Raw genomic sequence first — 23,329 nt, 5'->3', positions numbered from 1 at the left:
ACCAATTTCCCACGAAAATATTTAATTGGTGATCTCATTAAACTGCGCCATTTAAATATATGTAAACGATATTTAATTGCACCACTTATGTGAGTCAGCTGAAAACATCACGGAATCGTTTTCGCGAAAAACACCGGTACCTTGGCTAATTAATTCAGATTCCGATTGAAAATGAATGCAAAACCTCGGCCATTTAAATGCAAGAAAATGCGATGCGGTAACCTTGACGAAAAACAAAGCGTTCGATCCGAAATAATATAAACTAAGTTCATTTTTTTACGCAGCAATTTGCGACGATTTAAATTTAGCTGATGACTAAATTCCAATTTAAATTAATTGTTTAGACAAAGAAGGTTTTGTAGCGCACCAATAAGATTTTTTAGTGTCTCAAGGATGATGAAAATGGACGAATCATTTTTTAAAAATTAAGAGGTAAGACAAATTATTATTTTTTTAATATCTATTTAGTTTATTTAAAAAATAAAAATCACACACTTTATGTTGGTTTATCAATTTACTTTTATAAACTATAAGATTGTCTTAATAAAATGATCATTTTATGTAGGAGTACTTTTTAAAATTGATAATACAAAAATTGTTAAATTTCTAAATATACAATATTGTTTAAATAAAAGGAAACTGTTTAATAGCAATATTAATAATAAAATACATGTGAATTTTATACCAATTCTAACTGAAATTAATTGTTTAGACAAAGAAGGGTTTGTAGCATACTAATAATTTTTTAGAGTCTCAAGGATAATGAAAATAGGTTTTAATAAGCTATCCTTTTATTGAAAATAACCAGGTAAGGCCAAATTAATGTTTTTTTACACATTTATTTCGTTTATTTGAAATAAATACACAGGAAAAATAATAATCCTAATTTTTAACTATATTTACATTGATATAATATAAAAATTTTTTAAATAATTGACAAAATTTATACTAAAATTCTTAAAATTGTGTAAACAGAAGACTATTGAATATACCAAATCTAATTCACATTAATTGTTTAGACAAAGAAGGGTTCGTAGCATATCAGTAATTTTTTTAGAGTCTCAAGGATAATGAAAATAAGTTTTAATAAGCTAAGGCCAAATTATTGTTTTTTTATACATTTATTTCGTTTATTTCAAATAAATACACACAGAAAAAATAATAATCCCAAGTTTAACTATATTTAAAATTGATAAAATATAAAAAAAATGTATAATTTTTAAATAATTGTCGAAATTTTTATTAAAATTCTTAAAATTGTGTAAACAGAGAAAACTATTGAATATAAATATTAATAATATGAAACATGTAAATTCTAGACTAAAATCAAATATAAATTAATTGTTTGGGCACTAATTTTTTTAGTGTCTCAAGGATGATAAAGATAAGATTTCATTAAAAGCTTTTTGGTATGGAGATAATCTAATAAAGTCTGTATTCTCATTTTATTAATTAGCTTTTTGTTATAGTGTTAATTAATCTTTATTTCTCAGATTTTCAATTTAAAATCATTTGTCCTTATTAAAATCCTGTACATTTTGACAGAATTAGAAGTAATAAAATATTTCACAATATACGATTTCATATATTAAAATAAATTTAAAATGAGTTGGGAAAATAAGCAGGAAACTATAGAATTAAATTCTAAAAATAAATGTAGAAAATATGCCATTAAAATGTAAACTTTTCTGTTATATTTATTTAATTTTATAAATGATTGTAATTTATAATTATAAGAAGTAGAGATTAAGAAATAAAAATTTATTTTCAATTTAATTAATTAATTAATTTATTATAATAATGATTTTAAAATACTAGTTAATATTGGATTTTTATCACACTAATGTTGAAACAAGAATATAAAGTAAAATAACAATATATATAATAAAATAAATATTTTATGCCTTAATACAGTATGTGAACATATTATATTTAGTATTATTATCTCTGTTATTAGTTGTTAGTTAATCTTTATAATCTATGTTTCAGGACAGTAACGGAAGTACAAATATACAAATAATGATACATCATACATATATATATATATATATATATATATATATATATATATATATATATATATATATATATATATATAATACCCCAAATATGTCGAACATTTTCTAGTTAATCATAGTTGTAAATCTTAAATGTTCACAATGCAATGAAAATAAATTTTATTGTATGTATAGTTATGCAGAAATATAAGTATAAAATATAAAAACACATTAATTTTTTAATTATAAAAGTTATAAGCAATTTTTTAGCTTAACCATTCTGGTGGAATAATAATAATAAACTAAATACACATCAGTACAGGATTACTAGGAACATGAAGAAGAGAGATGAAATGATATGAGTGGGGCGTAGGCGTAGTCCAAAGCTCGTAGAATGTGGAGGGGGCGCAAGGCTCTACGGCAATTGGTACGAGTGTATCAACCCCTCTCCTTTCCTTGACTATACACATTCTGTCTCTCTTTTTAACATGCCTGTCACAGTTTATATATTATTTTTATTAATTATATTATTATAGTATTATCTTTTAAAAATTAATAAAAATTTAACGGATAAAAAAAATAAACAATTTACTTATTAGTTATAATTATTTTTTTTCTAAATTGTTTGTTACTAAATAGTGAAATATGTAATATTTTATTATTTCAATTTAAAAATAAAATTATATAACTTTTTTCTAATCAATCAGGTTAAACGTCAAAGGAGATTTCATAAAAATATATTTTTATTTAATCTATCAGAATTTAATAACTTTTTTATGAAAATTTATTAAAATATAATAATTTTTTGACGTGCATATCAAAATATTGATAAGAACTTTAGTGACCAATACATATTCAAACTAAATTTAAATAATTATAGTTCAACCAACATAAACAATAATTATTAACAAGTTATACATTGTTCAATTGACACTACAGTAATTTTAAACCGGGGAATCCCCGAATGTATTAGCACATCGTTAGTAGTTATCTGTATATAAACTGTGTTAGTAACGTTAATAACGATTCGTTACAGTTTTTCTAAAGGCATTGGTTAAAAGAGATATAATGATAAGAGTGAGGAAGGTTAGGAGTGGGGTATAGGCTTAATTCAAAAGTTCACCGACCCCTCTCCTGGCCCCTCCTACTCATATCCTTCTGTCTCTTTTCTATGTCCCTAGTTAAACAATTTACAAATCTTGTTTTTTTCTTTAAACTAATGTTAGAAATTATTCTAACTTTAATATTTTTCATAAATTTAATTTAGGTAGTATTAAAATATTGGTGGAGGCATTAGTGACACCCAACTGACGAATATGAAATCAAATTAAATTTAAATTATTAAAACAGTTAATAAACCTGAAAAACAATGATTAACTACTAAAGAAAAAGTTTAATTGTGTTTTTGTATCACACATTGTCAATTTCGGGTGACCTTTGTGAAGAGTTCATCCACCATTTTTTAAAAATTGGTGGTTCGAGCCTAAAAAATGTCCCAACAAATAACAAACACTATAGAATAATAATTAATTGTAAGAATCGGCTAGTTGTATCTATGTGAGGCATAAAAGCGGTCGGTTGAGTTCAGTTAGAGTGCGCCCCCCCTCCCCCCGCGGCCGCCCCTCGTGACCCGCGTCGGTCCGTGATACGCGCCCGACTTGGGATATTTAAAAAGCGACCAATTCAAGTTTAACCTAGGAAAATTCTGTAATACACGACAAGGATGCAGCGATCGAATAGTCGCCGTGGCGGTTGGGGCGACGCCGCGCGGCCGTCCGCAACGTGTGCGAGTGGGACGGCGCCAGACGAAAAGCCGCACATCGGGTCATCGGTTTCGAGCGATAGAGCGCGACAGAGAGAGGGACGGCCGTCGTTCTTGAAAAAAGAGAGACCGAAACCGACGGCCGAACCTACGGCGCGGGGCACGTTAGAAAAGAACGGTGTGCACAGCCTTCTGTGTTCTGTATTTCGGTAGAAGGAGGGCGCGAGAGCGGGGCGCACGCGAAAAAAAGAGACGAAAGATAATAGGGATGCACGCCGATCTAGTTGGCCGTGCACGGGGGAAAGGGAAACAAATGCAAGTGCATACAAACGCCGAGTGGCGTCGCACTTGTTGCATCACTCCGTGACGTTGGACGGCAGTAGTGTTACAGCTTGCAAGCCATTCATGCACCCGACACACAAAAATTGCGACGCGCCAAACATGTAACCCGGTCCCGATCGTGCACACACACACTAAACAGACCAGGCCGGCTTTTCGCGCGATCACGTCGACCGGACAGCGACGGACGGCGTCGCGTTCGTTTTTCGGTTTGTTGTTTTTTTCGAATTTTTTCGGACGCTCTCCCGATTCTGTCGCGCGCCGATCGGCTGGAGGACCGCAGGAAATATGAAAAAGTTGAAGCACGACTCGTCGCCTAAGACTCTGCCACGATTGTTCTAGAGTGTCGGGGAAGTTTTCGGATGACTCGTCACGGACCGTCCGCAGTGTGAACAGTGAACAGTTTTTTTCAGTTGTTCTCGGACCACCGGAAAAGTGTGCTCTCGCATCATTCGAATTGTGCGCCGACTTTTTGAATCCACCCCCTCTCTCGACGGACGCGGCAGTTTTTTTTATCTAATAAAATTTTGGTGTAATGAATTGTTTGAAGCGATGGGTAATAGGAAATATAGTATACTCGCCGACAGTGTAGCAAACTTTTCGCGGCCGAAAAATGGCGGAGTGCTCCTATTCGAGATGTGTCCAACAGCGAAGGAATATTAGAAGAGAATTGCAAAAATGGACAAGAAATATGGTTCATATAGTCGGTGAGTCCTTAACCGCGAGAATATCGATTGACTTGCCACTCTCGGTCGACATTGCCTCCGTTGCCATCGGATCTAACCTGTTGAGTGTCGTACACGGCCCGGCTTTCCCCTAGATTTTCGAATTGCTGCCCCGTTCCAATCCGACTGACTGACTGAAAACGAAAAAATCCCCCGCTCGTCCGGCGATCGGGCCGAAGGGCCGTCCCCGACGATCTGGCCCGGTCCAGACTTTGGCCGCCCCCTTATCCCGATGCATTTAATGATTTTCAAGATGCACTTTTTTATGTATGCGTCGTGGTTCGAATTTTTGTGACGGCGCCGGGTTATCGTCTACACTGCCCCTGCCGTTTTCTTTTGTTTTGTTCCCAGCGTTTTGTTTTTTTTTTTTTTTTTCACTTCTCTTGCTCTCACGAAATTTTGCGCCATATTTTCTTAATTAAAAATCCATGTTCCGATGCGGCAACGCACGTTTCTTTTGTCGCTGCCCCGGCCCCCTTCTGTTTGTCATGTTGTCATAGAAGGCGGAAGATGAGGAAGGTAAAATTATGACATTCGTGTGGCAATAAAATTTTGTTTTTACATGCAACTTAGTTGTATGGGCTAATATAGAGTTGTTGTCAATAAACTAAAATTAATTGAAATTATAAAAATATTTTGGGACTTAGAATTTGACAAATGTCAACCTATTTATTACCATTAGTTTTATTCAATACATCTAATTTTTGTATTCAACAAAATAAAAATAAAACTATTGACATTTTGGTAGATTAATATTGTTTAACAACAGCCAAAAACATAAAAAAACTTACTTTAAACATTATATTTATAAAAAGTTTTTAAAGTTATTTAAAAAAATACAATAAAGAATTATTGTCTTTAATTAACCCTAAAATATTTTATTTTATTATTTAATTTATTCATTTTTATAAAAAATGTGACGTTTAAAAGTAATATTAATAATAGAGAATAAGAAGATGAAATCTATATTTTAAGATACTTGAAATTTTCATAATATTTACTGAAAGAAACATTCAAAAAACATTGTAAAATGTATTAATAAATATTAAATTACCATAAAAAATAAAATGGGTATTTATTTTTTAAATTGAACTAAAAATATTTTAAATTATTTTCCAATTTTATTAAAATTTATTTACTTTTATAATAAACGTAACATTTAAAAATAATATTAATAATAAAAACTAAAATATATATTTTAATTACCTTAACACTTTAAAATTTTATAATATGTATGGAAAAAATTTTACAATAAAAATTGTTTAATAAAGTGACTATAAGTTTGAAATATTTATTTATATATCTATTTTTATTTATAATTCTATAATAAATGATTTTTTAAAATCAAATCAGAATGTTTTAAATAGATTATTTATGTTATTAAATTTATTTATTTTTATAATAAACGCAACATTGTAAAAATATCAATAATAAGGAATAATATATTTTATGAATTTAATACTTCAAAATTTTATAACTCTTATAAATAATTTAAAAAACTAAATTTTTAAAAAACATTGAGAAATTTATTGTTTATTATTATTTTACAATAATTGTGTAATAAATAATAAGTTTGAAATATTTATTTATATATATCTATTTTTATACATAATTTAATAATAGATGATTTTTTGAATTAAATCAGAATATTTTAAATACTTTTTTTCTTAAAATATATTTATTTTATATTAAACATTCTAAAAATAATATTAATAGTAATGAATAAGGAAAAATTGATATATCTACTGAAAAAACATAAAAAAGTAAATTTTTACAGAATATTGAGAAATTTATTGTTTATTATTAATTTACAATAAAAATTGTGTAATAAAGTAACTATATATTTTAAATACTTTTTTATTATAATTAAATATATTTATTTTTATATTAACCGTAACAATCTAAAAATAATATTAATATTATGAAATAAGGAAAAAAAATCAATATTTTTAGTACCTAAAACTTCAAAAATTCATAATAATCTATTAAAAAAATATTAGAGTATTGAGAAATTTATTATTTGTTATTAATTTACAATAAAAATTGTGTAATAAAGTAACTATAAGTTTGAAGTATCTATTTATATATCTATTTCTATATATAAACTTTATAGTAGATGATTTTTTTTAATTATATTAGAATATTTTAAATACTTTTTTCTTATAATTAAATATATTTATTTTTATATTAAAAATAATATTAATAATAAGGAACAAGAAAGGAAAATCAATATTTTTGATAGCCAGAACTTCTAAATTTCATAATAAATATTGAGAAATTTATTGTTTATTATTAATTTTCAACATTAACAAACTTATTGTTTATTATTATTTAAAAATAAAAATGATTAATAAAATAATTGAAAAATTTATTTATTTGTATATATTTATATATAATTCCATATAATTGTTTTTTTATTGAACCAAAAATATTTTAAATAGCTTTTAAGTATTCTATTCATAAACTATTCATTTTTATACTAAGTCTAGTTTTGTGATTTACATTTTTATATTTACAACAAATCTTACATTTTAATAGTATTAATAAAAAATAATTAGGAAAACATGTTTTTAGTGCCTAACTGAATTTTAAAAAGTTGTTTTACCATTTTATGATTTAAAAAATACATTGTCTACAGTTTAAACCTAATATTAACAAAATAATAATAATTTAATTCTATTTTATACGTTAAAAATTGCTTAACAAAAAAATATACCTTTACTATAGTCAACAGTGCAATTTTCTAAATTTTAAAAAATTATTCATTATTCATAAACTGACTATTATTTTTATTAAATTTAAATCTTAATTAATTAAAAAATAACCCTTCCTAATATTCAATAATTAGAAACCAAATTTCACAATATTGGAACAAAAATAATGAACCACTGTAAATATTAATGGACAACAATTATTAGTCATTAACTTCTTAATTAAAAAAGAAATTTCTCAAAATAATAGTAATACCCAACGTAAAAATATAATTTTTAACATTTTAAAATTCATTAAATTTTTCTAATTTTCTGCACAATTTCATTATCGACAAAAAAGCGACGTCAAATAGTTTAGCCTCGAATGCGATAATTATACGTTAAAAATTTTTTCCAAAATCCATTAACCAAACCAATTTGCTGCTAATTAAAAATTCTAAAGTCACTTACAGCATACGTGCATTCGAATTTTCTCTTTGTTTAAACGTTTCTAATTAGCTAAAATACGGATCCGTGATGGAAATTAATTAAATTTAGAAATTTGGAGAGCGCCTTCGCCTCTGATTTTCGGCACCGCAGTACACTTAGAGTTTGTGTTGTTGATAATATTTGCATGGTAATTGCGTAATTGTAATCGTACAGATTAATATTAAATAATATATTTATTTATATTCGTACATATTAATGGGGAAAATGTATGATAATAAATGCCACATAAAGACACTAACGGTGCTAGACATAATTTTATTAATTGATTTAATTAATTTTAGATATGAGTAGTTTATTTTGACATACATTAAATTTTATTGTTTAAGATTATCTCTAGAATTAACATCTGGACCTAATTAGCTTCGATATGGAACATTAAAATTATTTGCCAATTTCAAATAATTAAATAGACATGTGGTGCATTTGAGTGCACAAACTTTACTTAGTTACAACTTGTTAATTGAGTTTAAAAAACTAATAATAATTGTATAATGCCAAATAATTTAATTTATTAATTAAATAATGATAATATTATTCAAACTTGTGATGGAATTAGTCGGTTTTTTAAATGAATTATTAGGTTATCTGATGCGACTAAAGACTATGGACTAATCATATTCAAATAGAAAAGTAAAATGTTCTTTTTGTTTCTGTAAAATATTGTCTTCAAATATATGCTTATCGTACAAACTAATGATGGGATTAATCGACTCACAAATAATTTATTAGACGTTTTTTAAAATGGCCCGAATAATTAGGGTTATATGATCGATTGCCGACTAACAATACTATTAATAAAAATGTAAAATGTTTTTATTATAAAATATTGACTGTTGAAATTACTAATTGAAACATATCTAGTTATCGTAAAAACTAGTGATGAGATTAATCCACTAACAAATAATTTATTAGTCGTTTGACTAAATAATTAGGTTATGTGGTGTGGCAAACAAAGCTATTAAATGATTTGTAAAATGTTTTTCTGTAAAATATTGACTACTGAAAGTACCAATTGAGTTGTCGTAAAAATTGTGATGAGATTAATCGACCAACAAATAATATATTAGTCGGTTTTTAAAGTGACCTGAATAACTGGAGTATGTGAAGCGATTAACGAATGTCGACTAACAAAGCTATTAATAGAACTGTAAAATATTTTTTAGTAAAATGTTGACTACTGAAATTTCTAATTGAATTGTATCTAGTTACCGTAAAAACTGGTGATGGGATTAGTCGACCAACAAATAATTTATTAGTCGGTTTTTAAAATGTCCTTAATAGTTAGGTTATGTGATGCGACTAACGAATGTCGACTAACAAAGCTATTAATAAATATGTAAAATGATTTTCTGTGAAATATTGATTACTGAAATTACTAATTGAAATATATCTAGTTACCATAAAAACTGATGATTGAATTAGTCGAATAACAAATAATTTATTAGTCGGTTTTTAAAATGACCTAAATAATTAGGCGACTAACGAATGTAGACTAACAAAGTTATTAATAGATCTGTAAAATATTTTTCAGTAAAATGTTGACTACTGAAATTACTAATTGAAATATATCTAGTTACCGTAAAAACTGGTGATGAGATTAGTCGACCAACAAATAGTTTATTAGTCGGTTTTTAAAATGGCATAAATAATTAGGTTATGTGATGCGATTAATGAATGTCGACTAACAAAGTTATTAATAAATCTGTAAAATATTTTTCAGTAAAATGTTGACTACTGAAATTACTAATTGAAATATATCTAATTACCGTAAAAACTGGTGATGAGATTAGTCGACCAACAAATAGTTTATTAGTCGGTTTTTAAAATGGCATAAATAATTAGGTTATGTGATGCGATTAATGAATGTCGACTAACAAAGTTATTAATAAATCTGTAAAATATTTTTCAGTAAAATGTTGACTACTGAAATTACTAATTGAAATATATCTAATTACCGTAAAAACTGGTGATGAGATTAGTCGACCAACAAATAGTTTATTAGTCGGTTTTTAAAATGGCATAAATAATTAGGTTATGTGATGCGATTAATGAATGTCGACTAACAAAGTTATTAATAAATCTGTAAAATATTTTTCAGTAAAATGTTGACTACTGAAATTGCTAATTGAAACATATCTAGTTACCATAAAAATTAGTGATAGGATTAGTCGGTTAACGAATAATTTATTAGTCGGATTTTAAAGTTACCTAAATAATTAGATTATGTGGTACAACTAACGAATGTCGATTAAAAAAGCTATTAATAGATCTGTAAAATGATTTTCTGTAAAATATTGACTACTAAAAATACTAATTGAAATATATTTAGTTACCATAAAAACTGTTGATTGAATTAACTAACAAATAAAATATTAGTCGGTTTTTAAAAGGCCCTAAATAATTAAGTTATGTGATACGACGAACGACTATCGACTAATTAAGTTATTAATGGAAATGTAAAATGTTTTTCTGTAAAATATTGATTACTGAAATTACTAATTGAAACATATTTAATTACTTTATTAACTAGTGATAGGATTAGTCTACTAACAAATAATATATTAGTCCTTTTTTGTGTGATTATGTGATGCGACCAACGACTGTCGAATACCCATACTTTTAATATAAAATATTGACTGCTTAAATAATTGAAAAATATCTAATCAGTGTAAAAATTAGTGATTGGATTAATCGACTAATAACTTATTAGTATTTTGTTAATTGTATTTAAAAAAAAAATAAATGATAATAGTATAATGTAAATAGTTTTCTATTAAATAATGATGTAATTGAAACAGATCTATGAGTAATGTAAATTGTTATCAACAAATACACATGCAATTTTGCGCACTGACACGATTATTTTTGTCAAGTGAAACATAAAACTAATAATCTATTTGATAAAACTAAATAAAAAAGCGATCGCATATTTGGCAAATATCATGTGACCGATTTGATTTTATTAGTAATTGTAATTGACCAATTTCTAATAAAATTTCACTGGCGAAACAACATTCTAATAGTTCGGTTAAATTTTATACACCTTGAATAAATAGAAAATAACCATAATTTAGTCAATTTAGAAACTCTCACCGAGTAGCGCTTTCGAATTAAATAAATTTAATTGTTTCATTATGTTGTAAAGTTCGTTTTTAAAAATGCAATTCGCAACGGACGATAACGCCCACACCGAAGGTCGCGCTAGATTGCAATAAACGTTTTATATCGTTTTAACGCATAAATTTGTGGCCTGTCAATTCGCTAAAAAAAAATATACTGGAAACAAACAATTTCTATATAACAATTTCGGTAATGGGTGTGAATATATTGCGTCGGAACATAAAAAGCACTAAAAATTGGATTTGATTTTGTTTTTCGTTCCCGTCTGGATAATTATGGGTGTTTGGAAAAGTTAAATTTGAACAAACAAAAAAACAGGAAGGTTTCGCAATCGTGTGGGCATTATCCTTCTGTCGATAAAATTAAATTAACACCTACCAGCGAATTAATCCATTCGATACGTCCACGGATGAATGACGTGCATAACCTACCTCATGTTGGAATGCGTTTTCCGCGTCCCAATAACAATTTAGTTTGCAAAGGAAATTGCTGTTTATATTCTAATAATTTGTGCCACGTAAATAAAAAAAAAAACGGTTGACTATTATAAGTTGTGATCACCTTGGTTTTGCATTCTCCACATTTCTATGGAAATTTTTGCCTCAGTTTAATGTTTAAGGGGCCAAAAATTGTTAATTTTTTGACTTAAATTAATTTCAAATTTACATGTTGTTAAAATTAGTAAATGAAAAATTTCTGGTTAATGACTAAATATGGTATTTTTGTTATTGTAAAAACTTGTAACAGGATAAGTTGACTAACAAATAATTTATTAGTCGGTTTTAAAATGACTTAATATTGAAGGTTACGTGACGTTAGTAATGACTCCTCAACTAATCATGCTATTAATATAACCGTAAAGTGTTTTTTCTCTAAAATATTGACTTCTAAAATGACTAATTGAAACATATCTAGTTACCTAAAAGCTAGTGATGGGATTAGTCGACTAACAAATAATTTATTAGTCGTTTTTTAAAATGACCTGAATAATTAGGTTATGTGATGTGACTAACGACTGTGGACTAATTATACCATTGATAGAAATGAAAAATGTTTTTTTTTTTTTGTAAAATATTGACTACCGAAGTTACTAATTGAAACACATTTAGTTATCGTAAAAATTAGTGATGAGATTGGTCAACTAACAAATAATTTATTAGTCGTTTTATAAAATGACCTGAATAATTAGGTTATGTGATGTGACTAACGGTTGTCTACCAACTACACCATTGATAGAAATGAAAAATGTTTTTTTGTAAAATATTGACCACTGAAGTTACTAATTGAAACACATTTAGTTACCGTAAAAATTAGTGATGAGATTACTCGACTAACAAATAATTTATTAGTCGTTTTATAAAATGACCTGAATAATTAGGTTATGTGATGTGACTAATGACTGTCGACTAACTATACCATTGATAGAAATGAAAAATGTTTTTTTGTAAAATATTGACCACTGAAGTTACTAATTGAAACACATCTAGTTACGGTAAAAATTACTGATGAGATTAGTTGAGTAACATATAATATTAATAGCGTTTTTTAAAATGATATGAATAATTAGGTTATGATGCAACTAACGAATGTCGAATAACCATACTATTGATAGAAATGAAAACTGTTTTTTGTAAAATATTAAATACTGAATTTACTAATTGAAACACATTTAGTTATCGTAAAAATTAGTGATGCGATTAGTCAACTAACAAATAATTTATTAGTCGTTTCATAAAATGACCTGAATAATTAGGTTATGTGATGTGACTAACGACTGTCGACTAACTATACCATTGATAGAAATGAAAAATGTTTTTTTGTAAAATATTGACCACTGAAGTTACTAATTGAAACACATCTAGTTACAGTAAAAATTGCTGATGAGATTAGTTGAGTAACATATAATTAATTAGTCATTTTTTAAAATGATATGAATAATTAGGTTGTGATACAACTAACAACAGTCGAATAACCTTACTATTGATAGAAATGAACAATGTTTATTGTAAAATATTGAATACTGAAGTTACTAATGGAAACACATTTAGTTATCGTAAAAATTAGTGATGAGATTGGTCAACTAACAAATAATTTATTAGTCGTTTTATAAAATGACCTGAATAATTAGGTTATGTGATGTGACTAACGACTGTGGACTAATTATACCATTGATAGAATGAAAAATGTTTTTTTTGTAAAATATTGACCACTGAAGTTACTAATTGAAACACATCTAGTTACGGTAAAAATTACTGATGAGATTAGTTGAGTAACATATAATATTAATAGTCGTTTTTTAAAATGATATGAATAATTAAGTTATGATGCAACTAACGACTGTCGAATAATCATACTATTGATAGAAATGAAAACTGTTTATTGTAAAATATTGAATACTGAATTTACTAATTGAAACACATTTAGTTATCGTAAAAATTAGTGATGAGATTGGTCAACTAACAAATAATTTATTAGTCGTTTTATAAAATGACCTGAATAATTAGGTTATGTGATGTGACTAACGACTGTCGACTAACTACACCATTGATAGAAATGAAAAATGTTTTTTTGTAAAATATTGACCACTGAAGTTACTAATTGAAACACATCTAGTTACAGTAAAAATTACTGATGAGATTAGTTGAATAACATATAATATTAATAGTCGTTTTTTAAAATGATATGAATAATTAAGTTATGATGCAACTAACGACTGTCGAATAACCATACTATTGATAGAAATGAAAACTGTTTTTTGTAAAATATTGAATACTGAATTTACTAATTGAAACACATTTAGTTACCGTAAAAATTAGTGATGAGATTGGTCAACTAACAAATAATTTATTAGTCGTTTTATAAAATGACCTGAATAATTAGGTTATGTGATGTGACTAACGACTGTGGACTAATTATACCATTGATAGAAATGAAAAATGTTTTTTTTTTGTAAAATATTGACCACTGAAGTTACTAATTGAAACACATCTAGTTACGGTAAAAATTACTGATGAGATTAGTTGAGTAATATAATATTAATAGTCGTTTTTTAAAATGATATGAATAATTAGGCTATGATGCAACTAACGACTGTCGAATAACCATACTATTGATAGAAATGAAAACTGTTTATTGTAAAATATTGAATACTGAATTTACTAATTGAAACACATTTAGTTATCGTAAAAATTAGTGATGAGATTGGTCAACTAACAAATAATTTATTAGTCGTTTTATAAAATGACCTGAATAATTAGGTTATGTGATGTGACTAACGACTGTCGACTAACTACACCATTGATAGAAATGAAAAATGTTTTTTTGTAAAATATTGACCACTGAAGTTACTAATTGAAACACATCTAGTTACAGTAAAAATTACTGATGAGATTAGTTGAATAACATATAATATTAATAGTCGTTTTTTAAAATGATATGAATAATTAAGTTATGATGCAACTAACGACTGTCGAATAACCATACTATTGATAGAAATGAAAACTGTTTTTTGTAAAATATTGAATACTGAATTTACTAATTGAAACACATTTAGTTACCGTAAAAATTAGTGATGAGATTGGTCAACTAACAAATAATTTATTAGTCGTTTTATAAAATGACCTGAATAATTAGGTTATGTGATGTGACTAACGACTGTGGACTAATTATACCATTGATAGAAATGAAAAATGTTTTTTTTTTGTAAAATATTGACCACTGAAGTTACTAATTGAAACACATCTAGTTACGGTAAAAATTACTGATGAGATTAGTTGAGTAATATAATATTAATAGTCGTTTTTTAAAATGATATGAATAATTAGGCTATGATGCAACTAACGACTGTCGAATAACCATACTATTGATAGAAATGAGAACTGTTTTTTGTAAAATATTGAATACTGAATTTACTAATTGAAACACATTTAGTTACCGTAAAAATTAGTGATGAGATTGGTCAACTAACAAATAATTTATTAGTCGTTTTATCAAATGACCTGAATAATTAGGTTATGTGATGTGACTAACGACTGTGGACTAACTATACCATTGATAGAAGTGAAAAATGTTTTTTTGTAAAATATTGACCACTGAAGTTACTAATTGAAACATATCTAGTTATAATAAAAATTACTGATGAGATTAGTTGAGTAACATATAATTAATTAGTCGTTTTTTAAAATGATATGAATAATTAAGTTATGTGATGCGACTAACGATTGTTTACAAACCATACTATTAATAAAAATGTAAGATGTTTTTATGTAAAATATTGACTACTGAAATTACTAATTGAAAAGTATCTTTTACCATAAAAACTAGTGATGAGATTAGTCGACTAATAAATAATTTATGTTTTTTATGGCTTTTGTAAGATATTGACCACTGAAATTACTAATTAAAACACATTTATTACACTAAAAACTAGTGATAAGATTAGTCCACTAACCACATTATTAACAAAAATGTAAAATGTTTTTTTTAATATATTGATTGCTGAAATTACTAATTGAAAAAATATGGTTATCTAAAAAAACTAGTGATGAGATTAGTCGACTAACAAAGGTTATTTGATTCGGTTTGACTACCGACTAATCATGATGTTAATAGAACTGTCAAAGGTTTTAACGTAAATTACTGTTTATTGAAATTATTTATTAAAATATATCTTATTACAAAAAAAAACTAGTAGTGGAATTCGTATATTAACGAATAATTTATAAACCGGCTTTTTCAATAATCAGAATAATTATCTTTTATGATCCGACTAACTATTAACTAACCATGCTAATAATAGAACAATAAAATGTGTTTCTATAAATTATGGGCCATTTAAAATATTATCTAGATGTCTTAAAAAATAGTGAGATTAGTCGACTGACGAATATGTCACAAATTATATTCTTTTGCGTGCTCGGTTCCTACATTTTAACAAGTTAAGTAAATTTAAAGGTGTTTCCGAACCTAAAAAGATTAAACAAAAAATCCATCCATATTGCTGCGTCCTATAATTCAGCGAACCTATTTGCGCAATTGCCACGTGGCGAAATGTTCCATTTATATACACATGCACGTATCGAGTTACAAAGAACATTCGACAACCGGATGACAAGGCGAAAGATTAAGTAAGGAACACGATTTCGATACTAGCCCAAAATGGCGACCGCACTAATAACATGGCAGATATAAAAAGTAAAAATATAATTTGCGATGACTGACTACAACCTCGGACTGACGTAGGTAACCGCTTTTAACTAATAGTCGAATTGAAAGTGGCATGATTATAAAAAACCAGTTTTATTTAAATAATGAACGACGAAAAAAAATGCAACGGCTTTGCATATGCAATTAGTGTTGGTCTGTCGTTCCGTTTGATTATTTAAGCGGATTCTGTCGAGTTATTTTCAGGGAATTTTTCAACAAAAACGGCCAATTATCGGATTAAAATGTTTAATTATAATTGTTATAGTTTTTGTATGGGTCAAAGGCTGATTTTAGGTGTGGGCTTTTGGCTTAAAATTTAGGCTTTTTCCATGGTAATCATAAAATGGAATATTTATTTATGATATTAGACTAATTTGAGAAAAAATGTATAATATATAAACATTAAAAATTATCTTATTTATGCAAATTTGATTCGATGAATCAAAAAGTAAAATTATAATCATATAACACCAATAAAAAATTACAAAAAATTTATAAAAAATTAGAAATGTCATATGAAATAAATAATTAATCAAAAATCAATTTTAAATTTTATGTAAAGGATCAAAATAGTCAACTATTACCATTCTCTTGTTATAATGGCAATTAAAAATTACAAAAATTACTAAAAAGATGTAAAATATGATTATTTAAGATACAATAATAATTATTATAAACAAAAAAATAAATATGAAGTAAACAACTAATCAAAAATTAATTTAAATTGTGTATAAATCAGGTTGAAAGGGTCAAAATAGTCAACTATTAAAATTTTCTTGTTATAATCATGTAATACCAATTAAAAACTACAAAAACTATTTAAAAAATATGGAATATGGTTATTTAAAATACAATAATAATTATAATAAACAAAGAAAATAAATATGAAGTGAATAACTAATAAAAAATGAATTTAAATTGTATATAAATCTGATTAAAAATGTCAAAATAATCAATTATTAACATTTTCTTATATATAATAATATAACAGCAATTAAAAATTACAAAAACTATTTAAAAATATGAAACATAAACAAAAAAAAAATATGAAGTGGTAAATTCAATTTAAATTGTAAATATATCTGATTCAAAGGATCAAAATAATCAACTATTAACTTATTCTTATAAAAGCGATTCAAAATTCTAAATAAATTTGATTCAAAGGATCAAAATAATCAGTTATTACCATTTTCTTGTTATAATCTTGTAACACCAATTAAAAATTACAAAAACTATTTATAAAATATATGAAATACTGTTATTTAAAATGCAATAATATTTATAATATACAAAACAAATAACAACAAATAAGAATGAAGTGGATAACTAACCAAAAATTAAGTATTAAAATAATCAACTATTAACATTTTTTGTTAGAATAATATAACAGCAGTTTTTTAAAAAAATGTGATATATGTTTATTTAAAATACAATAATAATTATAACAAAATAAATATGTATCATAAATAAATAATAAATATATATCATTTGACATTGTATATAAATCTGATTCAAAAGGATCAAAATAATTGTTATATAACAATTTATAAGGAGTAGTACAAAAATATAGATTTCAAAAAAATATTTTAGATAATGTGAAATAAAGTTATTTACAATAGAATCATAATTATAACAACCTGGGAAATTAAACATTAAGTGGATTTTTGTCTATATTTATAGCTATTGTTCATAGTACCATACCATCATAAAGTACCTGTAATTATACTTATAAATAAATGTAAATTTAGAGATAAAAATTGTTAAAAATCATATTTTATTTAATACAATAAGACACAGTATAAAAAATTAATTAATAGTAATAATTTGGCCTAGCACTAAATTAAAAATTATCTGAACAATACACAAATAAAAATAATCACAGGAAATAATTTTTATGGCAATTAGTGAACAATGTTATCAGATTTAGATAATAAAACCATAAAATTTTGCTGAAAAATACGGTAAAGTGTCTTTAATAGAAATAATACCATTTTAAACTCAAATGACTACGTTAGTAATTAATATATTTGCCAAAAGTCTTATCATTGTACTTAATAACACATCAGTATGAAGAAATTAAAAATTATCAGATAAAACTTGAGCTTATGATAATCAATTTAAGAAAAAAAATCGTAATAAAATGGTCTGGTACTGCTTTGCCTAACAGATAATAAAACATATTTTATTCTCAACTAATAATTTACTGTAGATCGTTATTAATTTAAACTAATTTATTTAAAAGTGTAAAATTGAAAATTTACGCAACGTTGCCACATGCATAAATAATGTAACAGCACCGACCTCTTTTATTGTTCAAATTAAATTTAACTACGTACAACAAACACATTTCTGTTGTTCTTCTTTTTATCCTCGTAAAAATGAAAAATAATTTATTCGCAATTTACTGCTTTTTAACCGTACCAAATGGTTTTGGTCAGGGTAATTCTCTCTGACTCACCACCACACACCACCATTGTTGCGCTGCACCTGCCCGCCGACGAAATTTTCCCAAAAAAACCTCCCCGACGCCGGTTTTCCCCCCGACCGGGCAAACGGAAAATCCTTCCATGTGTGTGTCACCGGTTCCCTCGGTGGTTCTAACGTCTAAGCGTGACTGGGCGGAGCCAATTTTCGGTTTAAAAACTAATAAATTATGCCGGACCTCGGTATCGAGTGGGGGGTTTTGACAAAATCCAAGGACACACCTATTCGACTTTACAGAGGCGTGTCCCACTCACACAAAACCCGACTCTGGCGTTCCGTTTTCGGGCTGGAACCGGCAGTCACGGACGGATCGCACCTCTACTCTGCCCCACTGTATAACCACTTATACAGGGTGTCCCGCCGCCGTGGTTTTGGGTCGGAATCGTCGACGATTGAACGACGCGATGCATTTGGGGTGTTTAAAATTGGATGGTGGTTTTGTAATCGATAGTTATATTTAAAACTGACCTTGCAACTAACTGCCAGGTATTAATTCGAGTTAATTCAATTTATGTGTCCGCTTAAAAAGCTTTGCAACACGTTGAAATGTATTTAAGCTTGTCGAAATTAATTCAATTATTGATGTGCATTAATTTTTTGTTGGCGTAATTATTTTCCTGGGAAATTTTCAAGTAATATTTTGATTGAGAATCTAATTCACAATTTTTTATGATAATTCTAGGTTTAAAAATCATGCTGTAATAAAAATGATTTAATTCAATCTGATTTACTAATTATATTTTCCTGAGCCGGACGTTTGTTTTTTATTTCTCGTCTGGTGCATGCAGGTGGTTAACTAATTTATATTGCAAGTTACTGTTACGTTATACTTGTTTTATTATTTGATAAATAATTTTCCTATTACAAGTTACAAGGTTAAAAAAATGTCTGATTCAATGTAATAACTAAAAAGTATTTATAATTTTTATAACATTTTCTAAAAAATGTTAACGACATTTTAAGCACTATAAAAAAAAAATAAATAAATAATTTTTATGTCACTGTAAACTGCAAAATGTTCAGTTATTAACTCGAAGGACAAAAAAATAAATTATTAACATTCTGATGACAGATATTGAATGCGAAACCAATAGCTAAAAAAATTTGAATATTTTTGATATTTTTCCATAAAAAAATATTAAAAGTATTTAAAGTTATACAAAAAAATAAATAAATAATTTTTAATACCATTGTAAACTACAAAATAATAATAATAAATAAATAGAAGATTCAAAAAATGTCCATAAATATGATTTGAAGTACTAAGAAGTAAATTATTAACATTCTGATCATAAATATTAAATGTGCAAATAATAAGTAAAAGAATATTTTTATATATTTGTAATTTTAAATAAATAAATATTTTTTAGTGTCAGTCTAAACTAAAAAAATTTCAATGTCATTAAAAATATGTCAAAATCCAAATGATTCAATGGATCAAATATTAAATTATTGATATATTTATTTAATTTTTCATAAAAAAAATTTTATAACTTTTAGAATACAAAAAAAACTAGTCTCTAAAAAATAAGTCAAAATCCAGTTAGGATATTCAAAAAATACTTGTAAATGTAATTGTTTATATAAAAAAAATATTTGAAACATTTAAAACAATGCAAACAAATCAAAATCCAAAAAATATTTATAAACTGGATCTATGGATGAAAAATTAAATTATTGATATATTCATGTAATTTTTCATAAAAAAATATTTATAATGTTTAAAACAACACAAAAATAAATAATTTTTAATGTTACTATATATATCAAAATATCCAAAGTTTCTAAAAATTAAGTCAAAATCCACTTAAGATTTTCAAAAAATACTTATAAATGTAATTTTTAATATAAAATATTTGGGACATCTTAAACAATACATTAAATAAATAAGCCATTTTTAATGTTACTATAAACTTCAAAATCTCCAATGTAGTTAAGAAATAAGTCAAAATCCGGTTAGAAAATCTAAAAAATATTTATAAACTAGTTCCATGGATGAAAAATTAAATTATTGATATATTTATGTAATTTTTCATATTTTTCAATATTTATGATGTTTAAAACTACACAAAAATAAATAATTTTTGATGTTACAATAAATATCAAAATGTCCAAAGTTTCTAAAAATAAGTTACAATCCACTTAGGATGTTCAAAATATACTTATAAATGTAATTTTTCATATAAAAAAATATTTGGGACATTTAAAACAATTCAGAAAATAAATAAGCCATGTTACTATAAACTTCAAAATGTCCAATGTAATTAGAAAATAAGTCAAAATCCTGTTAGAAAATTCAAAAAATATTTAAAAATCTGGTTCGATGGACCAAAAATTGAGTTATTGATATATTTATGTAATTTTTAATGAAAAAATATTTATGACGTTGAAGATAAATTAGCAATTTTTAATGTTACTATATGTTAAATATAAAAGGGTCCAAAGTCTCTAAAAAATAAGTCAAAATACACTTAGGATATTCAAAAAAAAGTTTATAAATGTAATTTTTTATATCAAAAAATATTTGGAACATTTAAAACAATTAAGAAAGTAAATAAACCATTTTTTATGTTACTATAAACTTCAAAATCTCAAATTTAGTTAAGAAATAAGTCAAAATTCAGTTAGAAAATCCAAAAAATATTTATTTATCTGGTTCGATGGATGATAAACTAAATTATTGATATATTCACGGAATTTTTTATTAAAAAAATATTTATAATCTTTAAAACAACACAAAATAAATATTTTTTAATGTTAGTATATATTTCAAAATGTCCAAAGTTTCTAAAAAATAAATCAAAATCCACTTGGAATGTTGGAAAAATACTTATAAATGTAATTTTTCATATAAAAAATATTTGGAACATTAAAACAATACGTTAAATAAATAAGCCTATCTAAATAACTATTAAAATGTCCAAAGTTTCTAAAAATAAGTCAACAATACGTTAAATAAATAAGCCATTTTTAATGTTACTATAAACTTCAAAATCTCCAATGTAGTTAAAAAATAAGTCAAAATCCAGTTAGAAAATCAAAAAAATATTTATAAATCTGGTTCGATGGATCAAAAATTAAATTATTGATATATTTATGTGATTTTTCAAAAAAAAATATTTATAACGTTTAAAACAACACAAAGAAAAATAAGTAATTTTTAATGATGCTATAATATTCAAAGTGTAAAAAAAGTCCTTAAAAATGAGTAAAAATCCAGTTAGGATGTTCAAAAAATATTTACAAAGTAATTTTTCATAAAAAATATATTTGGAACATCACAACACAATACAGAAAATAAATAAGCCATTATTAATGTCACTATAAACTTCAAAATGTTTAAAGTAGTTAAGAAATAAGTCAAAATCCAGTTAGAAAATCCAAAAAAAAATTATAAATCTAATTCGATGTAATTTTTCATAAAACATATTTATAACGTTTAAAACACAAAAATAAATAAGTAATTTTTGATAAATAAATTATAATAAATAAAATGTCTCTAAAAAATATGTCAAAATTCAGTTAGGGTGTTGGAAAAATAATAAACTTCAAAATCTTCAGTGTAGTTAAAAAATAAAATCCTAAAAATGTTTATTAATCTGACTCAGCGGACCAAAAAATAAATTATTTCTATATTGATGTACATTTTCGTAAAATAAATATTTATAACATTTAAAAACAATATAAAAAATAAACAAGTAATGTCCAAAAAAGTCAAAATTCAGTTAGAAAGATCAAAAAAATTCTCATAAATCCAATATAAGTTCATAAATCTGATTCACCGGACCAACAAATAAGTGATTAAACATTCCGTTCGAAAATATTGAATGCGAACGGCATAAAATTTTTCTTGAAACGCGACGCCCGGTTTAGTAAATTGTCACTCGGACGTTATCCACCGTATGACCGCGGCAAATTGGCTGACATTCATCATTTTTGACAGGCGCACGATATCTTTTATGCAGTATACGCGTACCAGAACAATTCGCCGATGTGTTTGTGTGCGCGCATATTTTATTTGACCGTAACGGAAAGCCGGTTTTCCCCGCAGTTCGCTTGCATTTTGTTTACGTCGAAATTTGCGGCCTTGGCGTAGCGCAAAATAAAAAAAAATATACACATATGTATAACAATAAGATAGTTTCAAAGGAATACGGCGACGTTGGTTAACGTGAACTTTGTTGGACATAATTGTTGTTGTGATAAGGTTCGTGGGACGTCACTTTTAAATTGCCTCCCGAACGAAATTTTCCGGTGACTGTGCAAATAAACGTTGATGTATTCGTGCAGGTTGAATGTTGACTTTTGTCTAACTGACCGTATGACTATTATTATTAGATGGCCGCGAATCGTTAGACCCGACGTACGGATGTACGTGTGTAGATAAAACATTGGGAATTTGTCACATTATTCGACCAGAATTGGCGGATATTTTTAAAGAGTTGAACGGAAATAAAGAAAAAACATCAAACCGTATCCGCAATATGGTTAGCATTG

General features: G+C 26.2%; 1 protein-coding gene across 7 annotated transcripts in view; it reads left to right on the top strand.

The window, feature by feature from the left end:
- The first annotated feature begins 4,196 nt into the window (after positions 1 to 4,196).
- The window catches only part of LOC109600475 (mushroom body large-type Kenyon cell-specific protein 1), a 113,823-nt gene continuing 94,690 nt past the window's right edge, over positions 4,197 to 23,329 (top strand). For 6 of the 7 annotated variants that reach the window (XM_020016631.2, XM_049967488.1, XM_020016632.2 and 3 more), the window contains exon 1: positions 4,197 to 4,805. In XM_020016631.2, the coding sequence (XP_019872190.2) occupies positions 4,712 to 4,805 (94 nt within the window). In that variant the 5' untranslated portion in view covers positions 4,197 to 4,711. Of the gene's footprint in view, positions 4,806 to 18,660; positions 19,319 to 23,329 lie in introns of those variants that run through there. The other variant, XM_020016634.2, reaches the window with a different exon arrangement.

The sequence above is a fragment of the Aethina tumida genome, chromosome 5 (assembly GCF_024364675.1).
Source record: "Aethina tumida isolate Nest 87 chromosome 5, icAetTumi1.1, whole genome shotgun sequence".
Taxonomy (NCBI): Eukaryota; Metazoa; Arthropoda; class Insecta; order Coleoptera; family Nitidulidae; genus Aethina; species Aethina tumida.
The sequence above is the reverse complement of the archived record's forward strand: the minus strand, read 5'-3'. Positions and strand labels throughout refer to the sequence as shown.